Here is a 20,180-nt window from a genome sequence, read left to right as displayed (position 1 = left end):
GCATGGCTCCACATCTGTACCTTCCAGAACCTCACTGACACTCTTTGTGCATGTCTGCAGTGGTCCATGCTGCAAAAGGTGGTCACTTTAATGTGACTGGACTGTGTAATTGTTATTAACCCTTCCAGCCAGCAGTTTCCAATTGTGTATCTAGCCTCCTGGTGGTAGTTTACATTACCAGATAGTAAAGGAAAAGATCATTTTATTTAAATTGCTTTAATGCAGGAACTATTTGCACATAATTAATGAAATTTTAGCATAGGAATAGAACATATTACATTAAAGACAAATGATCACTTAAAACAAACTTTCAGTGTGGTATACTTTGAAGCTGTCTTCGAAACAAAGTTCTACACTGCAGTTTCTTTCTATGCGCTTCTGTACAAGACACAGTCTGGAATTTATATGTGCGTCTTCTTTTCACTTTCCAGTGACGTGATAAACAATCAATACACTGTGCACTGAAATATTTAGTAGTCTTCTAAATATTTTCATTTTTTCTGTTATACATTTATTTCTGTCCACTAAGAGGACAGTTCATAGTTTCTGATTTCTTCCAATTAACCCACTTCCCAGCAAAGATCTTAATGGTACATTTGCACTGATATTCCCACTTTTAGCTGATAAAGTAGTTTTGCCCATTACCAACAGATGGGAGATCAATATAGTTTTATTTGCAAGAATTCATCTAGTAAGTATGTGGCCAGGTTGCAGCCATGCAAACACTCTCCACAGGTAGTACATACTCGGATTCTCACCAATGAAGAGTTAATAGATATTTATCTCCCATTGTGTCTGTCAATTGAGCGTAATGAACATGAATTTCTTTTAATTCTGAGAGATTATTTTCCCATGTTCACAGTCAAAAAAACACCATGTCCTCAGAAAGGAAATAATGTGCAAATGCCACAAACAATCTGTCAAGTCTACAATTTGTATTTACATCCAACCGGAAATCATAAAATATCTTTATGGTAGTGTTGCCACTTAAACTCTAATGCTGATAGTTGACTAAACAATATGGTGCTTGTGAAAAGAGAATTCCTTCCACAGCTTCTAATAGTTGCATATTATTGTACTTTTCAGCGACAGATTAGACAATAAGCAGCCACTTGCACATCTATTCCAGAAACACTACAACTGATTAGATCACAGAAATTCCAAAATCTTTCAGGTGGACTATTCAACAGCACATATTTAGCGAGTAGCAGGAGAGGAGGAAGAATTACATGAGCAACTACAGATTATCTGGCAGAAATTCTACTGAACGTAATTCTACACTGCAGTCTAAGCTGTTCCATAACCAATTCCTAATCTCAAATTCATATTTGAAGTGTTACTTACCTTGAGCAACAAGTTGTGCACCTAGTAACTGAACAAAACGTGGAACCAAATCTGAACAGTGCCGACAAAGAGAGACAGCGCAACGAAGACACGTGGACAGTTGCCTGCTGCAGTCTTCAGTGGGAGCGACAACTAGGAACAACAGCTCGACAGTGTCCACAGTACGATACACATCATGGGCAACATCTTCTCGTGAGCTGAAACATTAAAAATCTGTTAATGCCGTACTTCCTTTTTGGTCAGTGGTGTGATTGTGCACTGTATGGCAACACTTATTTCAAAACACTCACACATAACACTAATTATTTTCCATGACTTTAAGACACTGAGTTAAGAAATGTGACATATTAACTGGTGCTGTTTACCACCGACATTTAAAAAAGTAAACAAATTATTTGTGTTAGCTCAGTTAATTGTCATTCATTAACATAGTCAAAACAAAATGGAAGAAGACTTGAAGGAGTGCAAATAGAGTTTTTGTGATGCAGTGGAGTTTAAAGGCAACAAAAACTCCCGAACAAAGAAATCTGGAAATGAATAAAAACCCCCATGTACATCACTGAAGAGGTGGAAAATTGGCATTTAAAATGATCTAGGCATGTGAAACAATTAAGGGATGAGCAATGCTGAAAGAAATACTGTGGTGGCAAACTTCATACAGGAGAAAAAGATTAAGACCCTGTGAAGAATGGAGGAGGATATGCAATGAAGAAGTTTGGAAGATTTATACACGGTTCGAGAGGCTTGGATACGAGGCTGGGTGAAATGACTTAAAGAGCTGTAGACTACTCACAAAAATAAAATACTAAAAACATAGTCATGCTATAAATCAGAACTGTCTTTGCTTTCATTTGACAGTATCTGAGCATAAGTTTTCATTTTCTACATTAATACTTGGCAGTACAAAAAATAGCCAAAAATGAAATTTAATGTTGGTGCCAAATTGCATGGGAGCCATTTATTCTACAGCATGCTCAATACTCTTAATAACGATGAAGAAAACTAGTTATTGTCAGTATCATTGGATGAAATGTACCTTCTTGGATTTCAGAACAAGAATAAACTAACACCATACAAGTAAATCAGCTCTGTCTAGTAGCTAGTATTATACCACTTGCAAAGGCATTCACCATAGTGATGAGTAGTCGAGTATGAACAAGGCTACCATAATTTATGGACTATAAGACTTACTTTTTTCTTCAACAAACTGCCTCCAAAATTCATGTGCATTTTATACTTGAAATTAATGTAAAAAGTACAGTGTTTTTTTTAAAATTCCCGCCAGTCTTAAAAATGGCCATACATTCGATGCCGCAGGAAACCTATCTCTATCTGGTAACATTTGATTCAATTGGCAACTGCAGTGCACTGATACAACGAACATGAGTTGTGGGGATTCACAAACTTGCTAACACTGTCTCCCTCGCATCCTGCCATCACAAATCTAGAATACTGTCTAGCCTATGATGTGTCATTGAAGTATATGGTGGCAGTGAACGTGAACTGAAAGTGATTTGTGTTATCGGTAACAGTACAATATTTTTGTTAGAAGCTAGTTCCGTGATGGAAAATAAATACAAGGTATTCATATGATGTCGTCCATAAATTGAAACTAATATATATGCGTAAGATCACGTGGGGGAAAAAAAAAAAAAAAAACAGTGTTTAGGCCCTCCATCAACGGAAAAAAAACCATTTGCAGTTGGCGGAATAGTAAAGAAGAACTGGAAAAAATGAGGAAGACTAAATGTCCAAATAGAGGACTGAATGCAAAATGGTCAAAACTAGAAGATGACATACTGAAATGGATTCAAGGACACCGTCAAAATGGCATGGCAATTAATACAAAAATTATTCAAATACATGCCTGTAAGCTAGTGCTACAGTAGAACTTAACAGACTTTAAAGGTGGAGTTGATTGGTGCTACAGGTTTATGAAATGTCATGGGCTTAACATGCGAACCAAACCCAAAGTATCTCAGAAAATGCTACACTGAAAGAAAACCATTGTGGAACTAAGCCAAATAGCTAATGTGGACAGAACTCCTGTGACATTTGATGTGCCGAGTGACAGAACTGTTACCATGGAAGGTGCTAAAACTGTAACTATAAAAACATAGATGAGGTGACTTACCGAACAAAAGCGCTGGCAGGTCGATGGACACACAAACAAACACAAACATACACACAAAATTCAAGCTTTCGCAACAAACTGTTGCCTCATCAGGAAAGAGGGAAGGAGAGGGGAAGACGAAAGGAAGTGGGTTTTAAAGGAGAGGGTAAGGAGTCATTCCAATCCCGGGAGCGGAAAGACTTACCTTAGGGGGAAAAAAGGACAGGTATACACTCGCACACACGCACATATCCATCCTCACATACAGACACAAGCAGACATATTTAAAGACCATATTATAATTTTTCCCACGTGGAATGTTTCCTTCCATTATATTGATAACTATAAAAACAAGTGGATATGAAAAAATGTACAACACCTTTATCCTTCCATGTTGTGTTGACAGAATTAAACTTAATCCAATGATCATTTTCAAGCACAAAACAATGCAAAAACCTTCTGAAATACCACCAGGTATTGTTTTTCATATGCATGACAACATTTGGATGGATGAGGCTGGTATGATTTATGGATTAACAGAGTGTGACATGAAGAGTTCTCTTCTTGTGCTAGATCAGTTTAGTAGCCATTTGAAAACTTTTGTGAAAGGGAAATTGAGATAGGGAAATACAGAACTTGCTGTTATTCTGGGAGGACTTACTTCACAATTGCAACCTCTTGATGTCTTGATACCTAAACTACTTAAAGTGTACATGAGAGATGAATGGGAAAAATGGATGATGGATGAAACCCAACATGAATTCACGCCAAAGGAAGGTTTAAACCGACCTACAATCAAACACGTGTGTCAGTGGATAAAACAGTAGTGGTCTTGAGTGAGAGAAGACATTATTGTTAAATTTTTCAAGAAGTGCAGCATAAGTAACACTCTTGATGGCAATGTAGACGATACTATATATGAAGAGGACAACAATGTTGACAAAGAGGAAGAAGAAGAAGAAGAAGACAATTTTCAGGAACTTCAAAGGTCAGTTCGGTTTTGTAAGCCAAGATTTTTTTTTATTTATTTATTTTTAGTCTGGCTTTGCAGTCTAATAACAAAATAGTAAAAATCTCACTTTTAAAAAAGTTGCTTAAAAATTAAGGTGCCTCTTATAGTCCGAGGCTTCTTACAGCCCGTAAAATATGGTAATAAATGCCTCAAAACAGCAAACCTAACCTGATGTGTAAATAGCTCAGTGCATCTGTCAAGGAACTCCAACACAGTTGTATGTGGATAAGCATGGTTCGAAACAATCTTTGGTGATTCCTTTGCTTCTTTTACCTTTCTTTTTTTTCCAACTTATTTAATATGCTGCACTGTACAACACATAAAAGCAACAGACTGACGAGATTACAATTGTCATTAATATATTCTGAATCCTGAAAATGGCAGAGCATATACATTTTGTGCCATTTATTATCCCAGCCAAAGGCTTTCAACTTCAATGAAAGTCTACAATGTATGAGGTAAGCAACAAATATCTCATTTTCCACTACATCCTTCCAAGCAGGCAAATGAAAAAAAAGAATTGTATCTTAAGGAAAACATTTTCAGCAAGTGATTTATTACAGGGCCATTAAAAATCTTGGGGTACTGCGTGAAACACTGTGGCTGGAAATACAGTATGATTTTTTGATTTGCTCTTGTGAGCAAAATATCCTATATACAAAATTTAATTTGCCAGAGAAGACTATTACATTTACATTGGTGAAGTCATATGTGGATTCTAGTATGGTACCTCATGTCACTGTAACAAAAGAGTAGATTTTCAAGGAAGCAATTATGGTGCAAACGAACCAGTAACACACGACATCAGTCATCACCTGCACAGCCTTGGCAGCTACTGTTGGATTTGCTGAATAGCTGCTACGCTCGCAAAGTGACATCAGAGGTGAATCTGAAAAATCAATGATTCTGACTCAGTGACTTTTCATTTGATCAAAAACATTCAAATAAACAACTTGGTCTTGCAGTAACTAAAGAACATGTGATCTCCTAATATGGATTACAACTAATGAAACAATTAAAATGTTTTATACAGTCAACCATTTTTGTGACAACTTTATATGAATTTGAAGTTAGCGCAACTAGTTAGGTTCATATCACAATTGTTTAACATGTCTTACAGATACAGCTGTTAAATGAATGCTGAAAGCAAATGCTTTTGTTTTGTTAAATGTTGATACACTGATCAACAGCATAATTAGCAAAGTAGGAATAGCAACTCAGTTCAGAAGGGACAATGGATGAAGGCATCTGTGGTCTTGCTCAAAGTAGAACTCTGGCACCAGCACTACTAATTCTGTCCTTCAAATTTCCAACAGCGTCCAACCACAGTGGTTATCGCACAGTGTCTGCCCTAGTCCTTTGTGGTACTTGCATTGCTTGTGTGTATTCAGCATAGTTCCCAGGTGAGGGGATCTCATCTGTGTGCTTCATCTGTTGGTGGCTATTAAGTGCTGCCAGCTACATATTGCATCTTCTCTAAGGTCTGGTGTGCTTCAACCAGAGTCTTGGATACAATTCAGAATCTCAATTTCAACTATCATATGGAGAATTACATTACTCTCCTTAACAGGTCAGGCAAGAACTATACACAGGAACAATTATTCAAGTGACAGAGTATGGGTGTTGCGCACATGTGAGTGTTGTAGGTTAGACGCACTCTTCCCTAAGACCAATTACTAATTACAGACCAAAGCACAAGAAGTAAGTAGATCAGCAGGATTATGTACAGAATGGAAACTGTCATCCTTTTAGGGCCCAAAGAGAAAGAGTTAATATGGTTTAAGTTAAGGTGCAGAAACATTTATGGTAACATCCTCGAAGTAGTCTTACTTATTAAGGACAATAATGTTCACACAATACAAGGAACTAAAAGCTGGCTGAAACCAGAAGTGAAATTATAAGTTCCCATTGGAATGTGTATCACATGGATAGACTGGATGCTAATGGTGGTGGCTTATATATTGTCTTAAAGAAATGAAGTACATCTAGTGAGGTTATCAGAGATTCTGAATGTGAAATAAATTTATGAAGGTAAGCGTCAATGGTGAGTAAAACATAGTAACTGGATTCCTTTACAAATCATTTGCCTCAGCATTAATTTCCTAATCATGGTGTGGAAGTTGCAGATATAGACTGAAAAATTTTTATAATTAGAACACATGTCAGATTTACCTTCAGCAGCACATATTGACAGAGCAATGTTGATTTTTCAGTATCCTTGAGAAACTGATGGTGAAACTTCAGTAGCTTTCATAATTCTCACTACATAATTATTAAGAGGATGACTGAATACAATCTTGGCCAGACTGGATCAAGCCTTGTTGCTTTCTGAAATCTCCACTGAGCTGCCACACTCTAGAGCTTGATGCAGCAGAGAAATGTGACGTAGTATATGGTCATAAAACTTTGATGTTTCCTTAAAGATTGACACATGTGCACAACTGGATATTTAGTAGGTCTAGTCTGAGCCAAGTTTCCATAGCCTGATAATAAAGATGATGATATTGAGTGGTTGCAATGAACTTCTACCACTGTTACTGTTGTGACAGTGCCACGACATTTAACAGTGCCGCCACGACAGTACGCGCAAACGGCGATAGAGGCGCTCCGCAACTCGGCTGAGCACGGGAGCGCCACCTAGCTACGAACGGCGCCAGCCGCATGTCACGGCACGGCAGTCGAATGAGAGATACTGAGTTGTTGTCATGTAACCAGCTATTGTTTCTAAGTGAGTGTGTTTGAATATCCACGCAATTATTGGTGATTAAAGGTTATAACACTTTTTGGCGACGAGGTCGGATATCTTCACTGCGTTGTGGATTTGTGTGTTCGTGACGGGGCAGACATGGAACAGCTTATGCAAGCGCTCATTGAACAACAAACACAGCTGACGGTTGCTATTCAGGCACAACAAACACAGCTGACGGCTGCTATTCAGGCGTTGTCGACGTCGCTTACTCATCGTCTGTCTTCCTCTTCTCCACCTTCATTCCCTCCTTACGACGAGGCTGCTGAAGACTGGGAGGATTATGAGAAGCGTTTGCGGCAACACTCCTTGGCTTTCGGCATTGTCGATGCTCTTATGTGTAAGTCGTTATTTCTATCTTGGATTTCCCCACGGATCTATCAGCTACTATCTCAGTTACCCCTCTGCGGGAACCTGCCTCCCTGTCCTTCCAAGAAATGTGTGACTTATTGTCTAACTTTTACCGCAAAAACACCCACCGCGTGGCGTTCTACCGGTGTCGTAAACAGCCCCATCAATCTTACCGGGCTTGGGCGGCGGAACTACACGGTCTGAGCAGGAAATGTCAGTTTGTCACGGACACTCATCATGAGTCTTATGCTGATTCAATGGTTAGGGATGCTATTCTATGGCTTGCTCCTGATAAAGAAGTTCGGCAACGTGCCCTACAACTGCCAAACCCGTCGTTGTCGGAAGTTCTAAGCATCGCTCAATCCTTTGAAGTGTCTCACGCTGCTGGCGCGCAAATAGACACGTGGTGTGATGTAGGCACTGTACAGTCAACTTTCGACACGGACAATTTGCCTGTTTCACAGGAGAACGAAGATGTGGCGGCGGTTCACTCGCGTAAACAATGTCGCGTTGGGCCTCAACGCTTGCAGCGAAAACAGCAACTACAGAAGCAGGTTCGTTCCGCACTTCCTTCTTGTCCACGTTGTTTCGTACAGCATGACAGGGCCGCGTGTCCAAAACATTGGGCCACATGTAATTCATGTAGGAAAAAAGGCTACACTGCTTCTGTGTGTCAGTCCCCTTAAGTTCCTGTCGACGAGGACGAGGCATCGGACATGGATGTTAACTGTGTGCTTTCTCAAACAAATAAGTTGTTTGTTACTGTTCGTGTTCTGGATAAAGACATTCGCATGCAAGTGGACACTGGCTCTGCAGTAACTCTCATTAATTCTCACACGTATTTGGAGTTGGGCTCCCCTCCCTTGTCTCCAGTTATGCGAAATCTGAGAACTTATAATAAACAGAAAATTCCTATCATTGGCCAGTTTGATGCTTCCACTGACTACAAGTCTGTTGTTAGGCCCCTCATGTTTTATGTGGTGGATCATGCGGGCACTGAAAACCTGTTTGGTTATGATGGTTTCCAGTTGTTCGGGTTCTCCATTGATGATGATGTGCACCTCATATCTGAGGATATTCCGTATCAACAGCTGGATGGATTGTGTTCTGAATTTTCGTCCGCGTTCTCTGCTGGTCTGGGTCGTGCCAAGGATTTTGAAGCCCACATTACTCTTAAACCTACAGCTCGACCTAAGTTTTTCCGGGCATGCCCTATTCCGGTGGTGTTGCGTGCACCTGTCAAGGCTGAGATAGACAGGTTAACAGCTTCAGGGATTCTCCTTCCTGTTACCTCCAGCGAATGGGCATCGCCAATCGTGGTGGTTTCTAAACCAAACGGGAGTCTGCGATTGTGTGGTGATTTTAAAGCCACCGTCAACACTCAGAGCCTCACTGACACTTATCCTCTTCCCCGTCCTGAGGAGTTATTTACCAAGCTCGCTGGGGGCCAGTTCTTTTCCAAACTTGACTTATCGGAGGCGTACCATCAGTTGCTGTTGGATGCTTCTTCCAAGGAATTTCTCATCACCAACACTCCTTGTGGGTTGTATCAGTACCAGCTGTTACCATTTGGCATCGCTAGCGCGCCGGCCATTTTTCAGCGGGTTTTGCAACAGCTCACAGCTTCCGTTCCTGGCTGCATAAACTATCTGGATGACATTGTTGTCACGGGGGCCTCCACTGAGGAGCATCTTCGCAATTTGCGTTCACTGTTTCGGGTTTTGCATTCAGCTGGGTTGAAGTGCAATCTGGACAAGTCACAGTTCTTCCAACCCTCCATTGTGTATCTTGGTTTCCACTTGTCCCGTGAGGGTATACGTCCTCTACGTCAGCATGTTGCAGCCATTAACGCTCTACCCCGGCCGTCTACGGCCAAAGAACTTCAGGCGTTTCTAGGCAAGATTGCTTATTATCACAAATTCATTCCATCCGCAGCGGCGGTAGCTCACCCTCTGCATCAGCTGTTACGCAAAAACGTCCCTTTCTGTTGGTCCGACGAGTGTGAGCAGGCTTTTGTCCGCCTGAAGGCTCATTTGCAGTCGGCGCCTTGTCTTGCCACATTCCGTCCGGGTCAGCACTTGGTTCTGGCGACTGACACATCACAGTATGGCCTAGGGGCTGTTCTCACCCATCGGTATGAGGATGGGTTGGAATGACGCATAGCCTATGCTTCCAAGACCCTCAACGATGCGCAACGGCGTTACTCTCAAATCAAAAAGGAGGCGCTCGCTATCATTTATGCTCTAAAAAAGTTTAGCATTTTTTTGTATGGTTCTAAGTTTCACCTCATCACCAACCACAAACCACTGGTCTCTCTGTCCAGCCCATCGGCGTTGCTTCCAGATAAGGCAGCTCACCGCCTGCAACGTTTGGCCTTATACTTGTCTCGTTTTCACTATGAGATTCACTATCGCCCCACGGCCCAGCACGGCAACGCTGATGCATTGTCGCGATTGCCGATGGGCCCTGACCCGGTTTTCGATCGTGATGAACTAATCTGTTTCCACATTGATGAGGAAGAACGTCGTGCGGTCGAGGGTTTTCCACTTACAAGTTCGCAGGTCGTGCCGGCTACTGCACGGGACCCGGTCCTGCGTCAGGTGATTGGTTTTGTTCAACGGGGTTGGCCGGACAGGACCAAGGGCCGGGCATCGGATCCCCTTCACAACTACCATGCCTTGCGCCTTCGTCTGTCTGTTCGTGATGGTGTTGTTCTTCTGGCCACGGATGGCGCATCTCCACGGGTCATGGTGCCAGCCTCTCTTCGCAAAGATGTTCTCAAACTGTTGCATGAAGGCCATTGGGGGATTTCTCAGACTAAGTCCCTGGCCCGCAGGCATGTTTATTGGCCCGGTATTGATTCGGACATCGCCCACATGGTTGCTGTGTGTGGTCAGTGTGCTCAACAACTGGCTGCACCTCGTACAATGCCCTCTCCGTGGCCTGATCCGGCGCAGCCATGGGAACGGGTACACGCTGACTTTGCCGGCCCCTTCCTCGGTACTTATTGGCTACTGTTGATTGACGCCTTCTCGAAGTTTCTGTTTGTTGTTCAATGTCCATCGCCCACCACTGCGGCGACGACGCTGGCTTTGTCCAAAATCTTTGCGCTAGAAGGTCTTCCATCCACGATCGTCACGGACAATGGCCCTCAGTTCTCTTCGGAGACTTCCGTGATTTTTGTACTGGACAAGGGATTCATCATGTTACAGCACTGCCCTTCCATCCACAATCGAATGGAGAGGTCGAGCGCCTTGTCCGCACTTTCAAAAGCCAGATGAAAAAATTCCTTAGTGATTTTTCCACAGATGACGCTCTGCTGCAATTTCTGAGTTCTTATCGCTTCACGCCTCTAGGTGATCGCAGCCCTGCTGAACTCTTGCATGGCCGCCAACCGCACACTCTACTGCACCTGCTTCACCCTGTCAGGCCTTGTGCTGTGTCCCCTAGTGCGGGAAAATACTCGGTGGGTGCCGACGTGTGGGCACGAGGGTATGGATCTCACCCTAAATGGATTCCAGGGGTGGTCAAGGCTCTTTGCGGCCGCCGGCTTTGTGAAATACGTACGGACGACGGCATGGTTGTTCGCCATTACGACCAGATGTGCCCACGAGTGGTGGCCATGCCGGTGCCACCGCCCCTTCCTTCGCCTCCACCAGCCCGAGAAGCCAGTCCTGTCACTGCTGCCGATCTACTGTACGTGTTGATGCAGCCGACGTCGCTACCGCTTCTGAGTACGCCCCGGTCGCGACGCCGCCTTCTCCGGGACCCATCTCGCTGGAGCACACCCCCAGGTCCACGACACCTATGGATGCTGCTCCGAAGTTTTCACCCATCATCTCATCCAGGAGGCACGTTCCACGCACGAGCTTCTGTCCTGGACATTTTCGACCATACTCTCGTGTCTCTCCGCGGGATCTTCTCGGGGCCTCACAAGAGGCCATGGATGTCTCCGCACTGTCCACGTCTCCGAGGAAGCGAGTGTTTTTTTTTTTTCAAGGGGGGAAAAGTGTTGTGTCAGTGCCACGACATTTAACAGTGCCGCCACGACAGTACGCGCAAACGGCGATAGAGGCGCTCCGCAACTCGGCTGAGCGTGGAAGCGCCAACTAGCTACGAACGGCGCCGGCCGCATGTCACGGCACGGCAGTCGAATGAGAGATACTGAGTTGTTATCATGTAACCAGCTATTGTTTCTAAGTGAGTGTGTTTGAATATCCACGCAATTATTGGTGATTAAAGGTTATAAAAGTTACATCTTTGTGCCCATTACTTTTATATGCTTTTGTTCCAATTGTCTTTACATTATATGTCTTCAGCATATTTTGATGAACCTCATTATATTATACCCAGTACTGTTTATTTCTGCACGCTCCATATATTGTTCTATAACTTTGCTGTCTTGTTGCAAATGTCAACAAGTTGTTATTTTTATCAAATTCTAAAGGCTTTTGCTTACGGGTTGATGTAACTTTTACCTTGACTGCTGTTTTTGCTTTTGGAACTTGCTGCATTAATTAGCAATTGGGATTGTAAGCTGCTCAAACATGCACACTACCAACAGGCAGCACACGGTATCTATATCAATATGCACATTTTGTACGGCATTCAGAATGTTAACTTATGATGAGAAAATTGTGATGATTTGATGTGAAAACTATTGTATGCTGTCTTGTTCACACAGCTTTCTGGATAATGCTGTAATACACTGACTCTGCACGATAATTTTTGTATTGCCTGAAACAGTACAATTTTTGTTTTGTGTGTTTTATCAATAGTTGTGAAATTGGCTTTGTATACTGTTTGAAAAGTTATGGTAACTGTTGTGATCTAGATATATTGAAAAGTTTCATGGATTGCACTGATGGCATGTGCTCATCAATTTAATTACCTTAAATTTCATAACATCCATACTAATTGAAAACTGTAATGTGAGAAAGACTTTAAATATTATGAATCATCCAAAATAAGAAGAAAATTGGTAGAGATTCACATACTGAAGTTAGTGAATTAGACGTACTTAAGAACTGAACAATCACAAACCACTAACTTAAATAATAATTAGTCAGAGTATGGGAACCTAAGTCCAAAGATCAACCAAGGGTAAAACTCAATCCAATACAACATGATAATGGTAAACACAAAGGAAAAATAATTTTGTATGTTGAAGCACTGTTGCTTTACCATACAATCTTCAGAAATACACTGAGCTGCAAAAGTCATGGGATACCTCCTAATACCGTGTCGGACCTCCTACTGTCTGACGTAGTGCACCAACTCGATGTGGCATGGACTCAACAAGTCACAGGACATCACCTGCAGAAACATTGAGCCATGATGCCTGTATAGCTGTCCATAATTATGAAAGTGTTGACAGTGCAGGATTTTGTGCACAAACTGACCTCTCGATTATGTCTCATAAATGTTAAATGGGATTCATGTCAGGCAATCTGGGAACCCAAATCATTTGGTCAAATTGTCCAGAATGTTCCACAAACCAATCACAAACAACAATGACTTGGTGACAAGGTGCATTGCCACTCATAAAAGTTCCATTATTGTTTGGGAACATGAAGTCCATGAATGACTGCAAATGGTGTCCAAGTAGCCAAACATAAACCATTTCCAGTTAATGAACAGTTCAGCTGGACCTGAGGACATACTCCAGTCCATGTAAATACAGCTTACACCATTATGGAGCTACCACCAGCTTGCAAAGTGCCTTGTTGACAAATGAGATCCCTCACTTTGTGTGGTCTATGCCACACTCAAACCCTACCATCAGCTATTATCAACTGAAATCCAGACTCATATGATCACACCATGGTTTTCCAGTCATCAAGGGCCCAGCAGGTACGGTCACAAGCCCTGGAGAGGTGTTGCACATGATGTCGTGCTGTTAGCAAAGGTATCTGCATTGGTCATCGGCTGCTACACTCCATAAATGCCAAATTTCGCCACACTGTCCTAATGGATATGTTTATCGTTTGTCTCACATTGATTTATGTGGTTATTTCATGCAGTGTTCCATGTCGGTGAGCACTGATAATTCTACACAAATGCCACTGCTCTTGGTCATTAACTGAAAGCCACTGGCCTCTGCGTTGTCTATGGTGAGAGGCAATGCATGAAATTTGGTATTCTTGGCACACTCTTGACAGAATATTGCGTCCAGCCCCAAATACCATTCCACATTCAGAGTCCATTAATTCCCATCATGCGGCCATAATCATTTCGGAAACCGTTTCACATGAGTCACCGGATGTACAAATGACAGCTCCACCAATGCACTGCCCTTTCATACCTTGTGTATGTGACACCAGTGCCACCTGTATATGTGCATATCGCTATCCCATGACTTTTGTCACCTCAGTGTATAGGGACAGCACAGCAACTCTGACTGATTGTAAGCTTTTAACAATCTATTGAGACAATGCAGTAATTAAGTGTAATATATTTAAATGTTTTCATAAGTTTCTCAGTGTAATTGCAGCATCCAGAACAATTCACATACAGATATGCCCTAACTGACAGAACCAATAAAAATCAGAAAAAAGTGTTCCAAGTTAGCAAACATATTGCAGATTACTACCCTTGAGTGAAAGATGACCTGGCAATTTGATTACTTTGGGGCTGTAGGCCTACTACAAAAAACATGCCCAATTGCTGGAGACAAAATTGTATGGTATTATTAGGTGGCTGAAACTGATCAGTTTTTAACATAGGAACAGCACAGTTTATGGAGTTTTTCATGAAGTAATAACCTGATCCCAACTGTGCTTGGCAAGTGGCAGCGGACTGAGCAAGCACCAGCAGAATGTCAAGGATGCGAGACAGCAGTAGCTCGTAAGGTGTCGTATCTGCCACCTCCAGCAGAGCTTCCACGGCACCTGCGGGCCACAAGTGTGCGCCAACCTGAGCCAGAGCACGAAGATCGCGCACTACCTGTGCCTTCACTGCCCAGCGTGGATCCTCGCGCAGGTACTCCAGAAGCAGAGTCACCTGTGAATGAGTGTTGGTGTAAGATAAGCTAACATGAAAAGGAGACTACAGTCACACACACAAAATATTACTTTAGTTACAGAATATAACAATAGTTATTATGTAACATTAAAACAACACATAATTGCCACTGATATTAATTACTGCCCCACTATCAATGCTTTCAAAGTAAGTAAAACAATACATAATTGCCACTGATATCAATCACAGATCCCATTCCCAATACTTTCAAAGTAAATGAAAAACTCCTGGGTTGATGAAGGAGCCAGTTTTGCATAGCATCCTTTACCGTCTTACGACATATGAACATTTTTACTTTTGGTGATTGGTTCAAGAAGCTGAAAACGTAGAAGACACTTTGACAGAAGTTGGAGCAGATGGAGATATCCACAGTAATAGTTACTTCGTGGAATAAAGTAAAAATATAGTGCCAATATTTACACAGTGTCCTCAATAGGATGGAAGTGTTGTCGATATCTGTAAGGTAAAAGATGGCGGCATGCCCTTACCCCTTCTTTTCCATGCAATTACATGTATATCATATGTCTATCATACCAGCAGCAGTGTTACATCTGAATTATTCCTAGTTCGTTGCACTGAGTGCTGTCACTAAGTAATTACCACAAACTGGTCAAAGCTTCACGAAGACTATTCCAGGACACTTCATTACTTTGAACCTTCTGACTGCTGTTTGTGCTTCCTCCTTTCGTTAACATTTACCCCATCTACTCAAAATACTGCACCAGTCCACCGTTCATGACAGCGAGATGTCACATTCCACACGGCCTCAACATTAAAAGTTGATAACCCAATCTAAGTGAACCAAGAGTTGCTTTGTAAACACATACTGGGCTCAAAGTATGTATTTAAAATATTCAAAAGAGAAGGCTGTTAATTGGAAAAAGTATTATGATTAAAATCACATTGTGGTGCCCTACTGAAAGGACCCAGAACAAATTCTGCTGGAAGTAAATTAAATTGTGTATAACAGCAATATCCAGAAAATGGATTATTGAAGAAATTTATGATTTTAACCAAAGATTTACTGGAAATTATTGCTGTTATCGTTGACAACCAAGTCAACAACAGAATAATAGAAAATCCAGGATCGATATATTGTCAAAAACAGAATATTACGATGAAGTGCCAGGAAAACTAGCACTACAAATTAAGACATATGAGAAGAAATAATTGGTCAACAAATATTAGTCAAATTAATTGACAACAAATACAAGAATTTATAAAGTATACAACTTGGAAGACTGGTGGCCAAAACTGCAAAGGGCTATGACTGTGTCATCAACTCCAAAGCTATACCACAACACTGGGTAGCAGCAATGTCAGCTGCACACCTACCAACAACACAGCTCAATGAGTACAGCAAATCGGTTTTCAGTCAGCATTGTGATACAGCAAGCTATGCAACCACATTTTTGGTGAACTGTGTTAAATACGAGGTTTTTTTTTTATGATGGTTGTGTGTGCCGTGAGGTAGTTAAAAATGTATGTGGGTTAAAACCATTTGTTTAGCAACACGCACACTGACTGCTGCTAGTGAGAGGAGATTTCTTTTGAACTGGGTATTTTGTAAATGTATGCCAGCAAGAAGCAGTAAAATGGAAGAGTTGTAGAAGGCTATTGCTGACCTAAAAGAGAGGCAGATGCTCAAAGAGATGAACTGAGGGCTAGACTGGATACTACTAACGTGAATGTAGATGTGAAAAGAGTTAGATTCATTGGACTAAAAGAGAAGCTAGATATTACCAATGTCAATTTAAAATGTAATTTTCAGGTCCATGGAGTGGAATTTAAAGAATTACAAGTAACTAACCAGAAAATTGATCAACATATTATTGATTCTTGGAAAGAGCAGCAGAATTAATAATCAAATATCCAAATTAGAGTTGACTATTGTAAATGTAACAAGGGAGTTACATTTTGACGTATCTGTACAGTCTGATTTAATTGTAAATCAATTAACTACAGGTTTCATTGAATTAAATACTGAATCAAAACAAACTTCAGACATGAGTGTCAGTTTGAATATTTTAGAAAAAAGTGCAGACCTAGTTATTTAGGAATATATTGTACTTACTCTCCATTCACTGCTTACGTTCTTGGTGTTTTTCTTGTGGACCTCTCCCTATGTACTCTTCCTATGTACACCTGCAGTGTTTACAAGTTTTTGTGACAGGGATTCAGACTCCGGTCCTGTCAGTGTGAGCAGTCTTTTAATGTTAAGAGCCCTGCTGTTGTACAACAAATCAGGAAAGATACCTCGCACATCATTTAGTCCTTGAATGACATTTTCACTCTGCATCAGTGTGTGCACTGATATGGAACTTCCTCACTGATCAGAACTGTGTGGACTGAGGCTCAAACTCGGGACCTTTGCCTTTCATGGGGAAGTGCTCTACCGACTGATCTACTCATGCATGACTCATGACCCATCCTCACAGCTTTACTTTCGCCAGTATCTCATCTCCTACCTTCCAAATTTCACAGAAGCTCTCCTGAGAAACTTGCAAGACTAGCACTCCTTATCAGTGCACACTCCAGCAATTTCATTCTGGAAACACCCCTAAGCTGTGGCTAAGCTATGACTCTGCAATACCCTTTCTTTCAGGAGTGCTAGTCTTGCAAGTTTCGCAGAGAGCTTCTATGAAGTTTGAAAGGTAGGAGATGAGGTACTGGTGGAAGTGAATCTGTGAGGACAGGTCGTGAGTCGTGCTTGGGTAGCTCAGCTGGTAGAGCACTTACCCACCAAAGGCAAAGGACTCAAGTTTGAGCCTCGGACCAGCACACAGTTTTAATCTGCCAGGAAGTTTCATTTAGTTCTTCATAAAAATGATAGCTGTTTCTGAGTAATAATTATATAATGGATAAAGCTAGTATTGGGACTTCAAGATTAAGATTAGGAACTTCAAGCTAGAAAAGGTAATGAAAGAAACCAAAAGAGCAAAAATTACAGGACGGACCAACTCTCATTTAGTATAACCTTGCTTTTACTTTCCTGGAATTAACGGTTTCCTGCCATTTGTGACACTTTTTATCACTCCTGTCAAATTTCCTCTTTCCACAATGTTAATTCGCACCTGATTTCGTGTTAACATATCTATAATTTTCCCGCTATTTACGCTTTATGAAACACTGTTCGTGGAGGAAAAAGCTGATGTAATTGGCATAAATTGATCCAGGCATGACGTTGGCCTTTAAGCAATGCTTATGAATGTTAAGCAGTTTCCTAAAACAAGAAAGCGCTACTCAAAAGAAACCGATTTTCACTGTCATGTTTACATTTAGCCAGTGCAATCGATATTTCTCTTCACTTAAATATTAGAGGTAGACATTTTGATGTCCAGTCCAATATTTCTGATTCTCCTTCAATGCACAATAACTCACCCCATCCATATTAACTGAATATTTTAAGAACAAGATGTAACCTGACAATCCAAGCACATTTCAAAACTGGTTATCCATTTACATGGGAGTGAAAATCAGTTGTGGAAATGGTAAACTGGCAGCTTGAAATGGATTTCCAGAATAAATTTTGTCACGTCTACATCAGCAACCAGAAACGGTACTGTGAAATCGGTTTATAAAATACATTGTTGGGAGCCTTATGTAAACATAGTGACTACGTTTATGGGAATAATGTATCATCACAACAGTTTTCAGTCTCTACAGCACATGAGCAACTTTGTGACTGTTGCGCTTGTATTGACAGCTCAAAAGCACATTTCACATTTTTTCTTGCCTGGCCACTTGTACTGTTAGTGAACATCTTTGCATTGCTCAAATGTTTCTTGTTTAAATAATGAAACACTAAACCAGTTAAGTACTTTTTCACGCTTAGCAAAACATGTCTTGAAAAAATTATTGGTTCAAAATGGCTCTGAGCAGTATGGGACTTAACATCTGTGGTCATCAGTCCCCTAGAACTTAGAACTACTTAAACTTAACTAACCTAAGGACATCACACACATCCATGCCCGAGGCAGGATTCAAACCTGCGACCGTAGCAGTCGCGTGGTTCCGGACTGCGCGTCTAGAACCGCTAGACCACCGCGGCCGGCTGAAAAAATTATTCTCGTTGTCAAGTGCAAATATTTAGATAAGTATTTCTTGTGATGTTTCGCACATGGAGGGGGCACAGTACCTTATAACCTCAAAAAGACCACATTGCAAGAGATGCAGAAAAGCATATATGCAGACATCACACAAAATACTTATGTAAATTTGACAATAGGAGTATATTCACAGAAGGAGTCTAACTAAGCATGAAAAAATATGTAACTGATGCAGTGTTTTGTTATTTAAATAATGAATGACACAATTTCAGGCTTTCCAAAAATATGGATGATGGTGAATGAAACTAAGTCATACGTTTCTACTTCCCAGACAGTTAACCAGTTCCTGTTTTGTCAGTAGGTAAATATAGTACAAAATTCAGGTAACCATACACACACACACACACACACACACACACACACACACACACACACACACACAAAACAAGGTAAAAATTTATTCCCCACATTTTACGCCATTCTTCTGCAGTCCCTTGAAAAGTTTAAAAGCAGGGTTTCACTGTATATTTCAATATTGTCTTAGATCATTTTAAAAAGTTGCAAAAGTGCTTTTCATAACAGATTAATGAATTTTAAGTTAAATAAAAGCAGGAAAACAAAGAAAAAGGTGGAAGGAAAAAGCCTGAATTTAAATTTGGTGGTATGGTCACAATCAGTAATGGAGAGAGCTCAATGGAAAATAATGACATGGCCTTATTTACCACGGCAACATGGCTCAAACAGTTACAAGTGGAAATGACAAAATGGTGAGAAGGCCCTTCTTTTCCTGTACCCTTCACATATGAATGACTACGTAAAAGCAATTACAGGTTAGTTCTTGAACCTGTACCTTTATTTTCTAAACCAGCACAGTAAATTTAAATATAATTTTTTTACTTAATGTGCTTCGTGATGTACTTTCTTAGCCATATCATCCATATTTGCTTCTATTCAACTGCATGCAATCCTCATTGCGTCTTCTACATGCAGAATCTCTGACTATCACATGAGACAGTACTGTCATTACAGTGCAATGAAAATTGCTTTGCACCTGATTGCCAAGAAAGGGATGACCTGCACTGTAACAACACAGTGCATGTCAGGCAGATGGCAACCATGCAGAGTTTGTACACTAGACTGTAAGATATGACTGGTCCAGTCAGATATCAGGCAACATGTGCACTAACTGTCAAGTATAATCTAATTTTAATCAGGCTACAGTAGCAATAAACATCTACATGTGCTAAGCCATTTACATGATAGTAAGTACCCAGGAAAATGTGAAATAAAACCTCGACCTCACAAGTCTTTGTTTCTACACCTTGAAGAGCACTTACAAATGCCAGTTAGACACAAAAAAAGTTCGCTAGTGGACACAAAGTACTGATCACTATATGTAAGCACCATGTAGAACACTTCATGTTGACTGTGGTCGGGTTTCACATTTCTGCCACCATCAGCGATCTAACAGTTGTGACACTATAGTTGCCTGGTGAAGTAGTGTTGATTTTACTATGTACACAAATGACTTTGATTAATAAC

General features: G+C 41.1%; 1 protein-coding gene across 1 annotated transcript in view; it reads right to left on the bottom strand.

Moving 5' to 3' along the window:
• The window catches only part of LOC124795422 (integrator complex subunit 7), a 171,097-nt gene that overhangs the window by 83,233 nt on the left and 67,684 nt on the right, over positions 1-20,180 (bottom strand). The window contains 3 exon segments of the mRNA XM_047259451.1: positions 1,345-1,541; positions 5,259-5,358; positions 14,331-14,568. Of these exon segments, the coding sequence (XP_047115407.1) occupies positions 1,345-1,541; positions 5,259-5,358; positions 14,331-14,568 (535 nt within the window).

Source organism: Schistocerca piceifrons, chromosome 4 (assembly GCF_021461385.2).
Source record: "Schistocerca piceifrons isolate TAMUIC-IGC-003096 chromosome 4, iqSchPice1.1, whole genome shotgun sequence".
In the NCBI taxonomy this organism is placed as follows: domain Eukaryota; kingdom Metazoa; phylum Arthropoda; class Insecta; order Orthoptera; family Acrididae; genus Schistocerca; species Schistocerca piceifrons.
The sequence above is the reverse complement of the archived record's forward strand: the minus strand, read 5'-3'. Positions and strand labels throughout refer to the sequence as shown.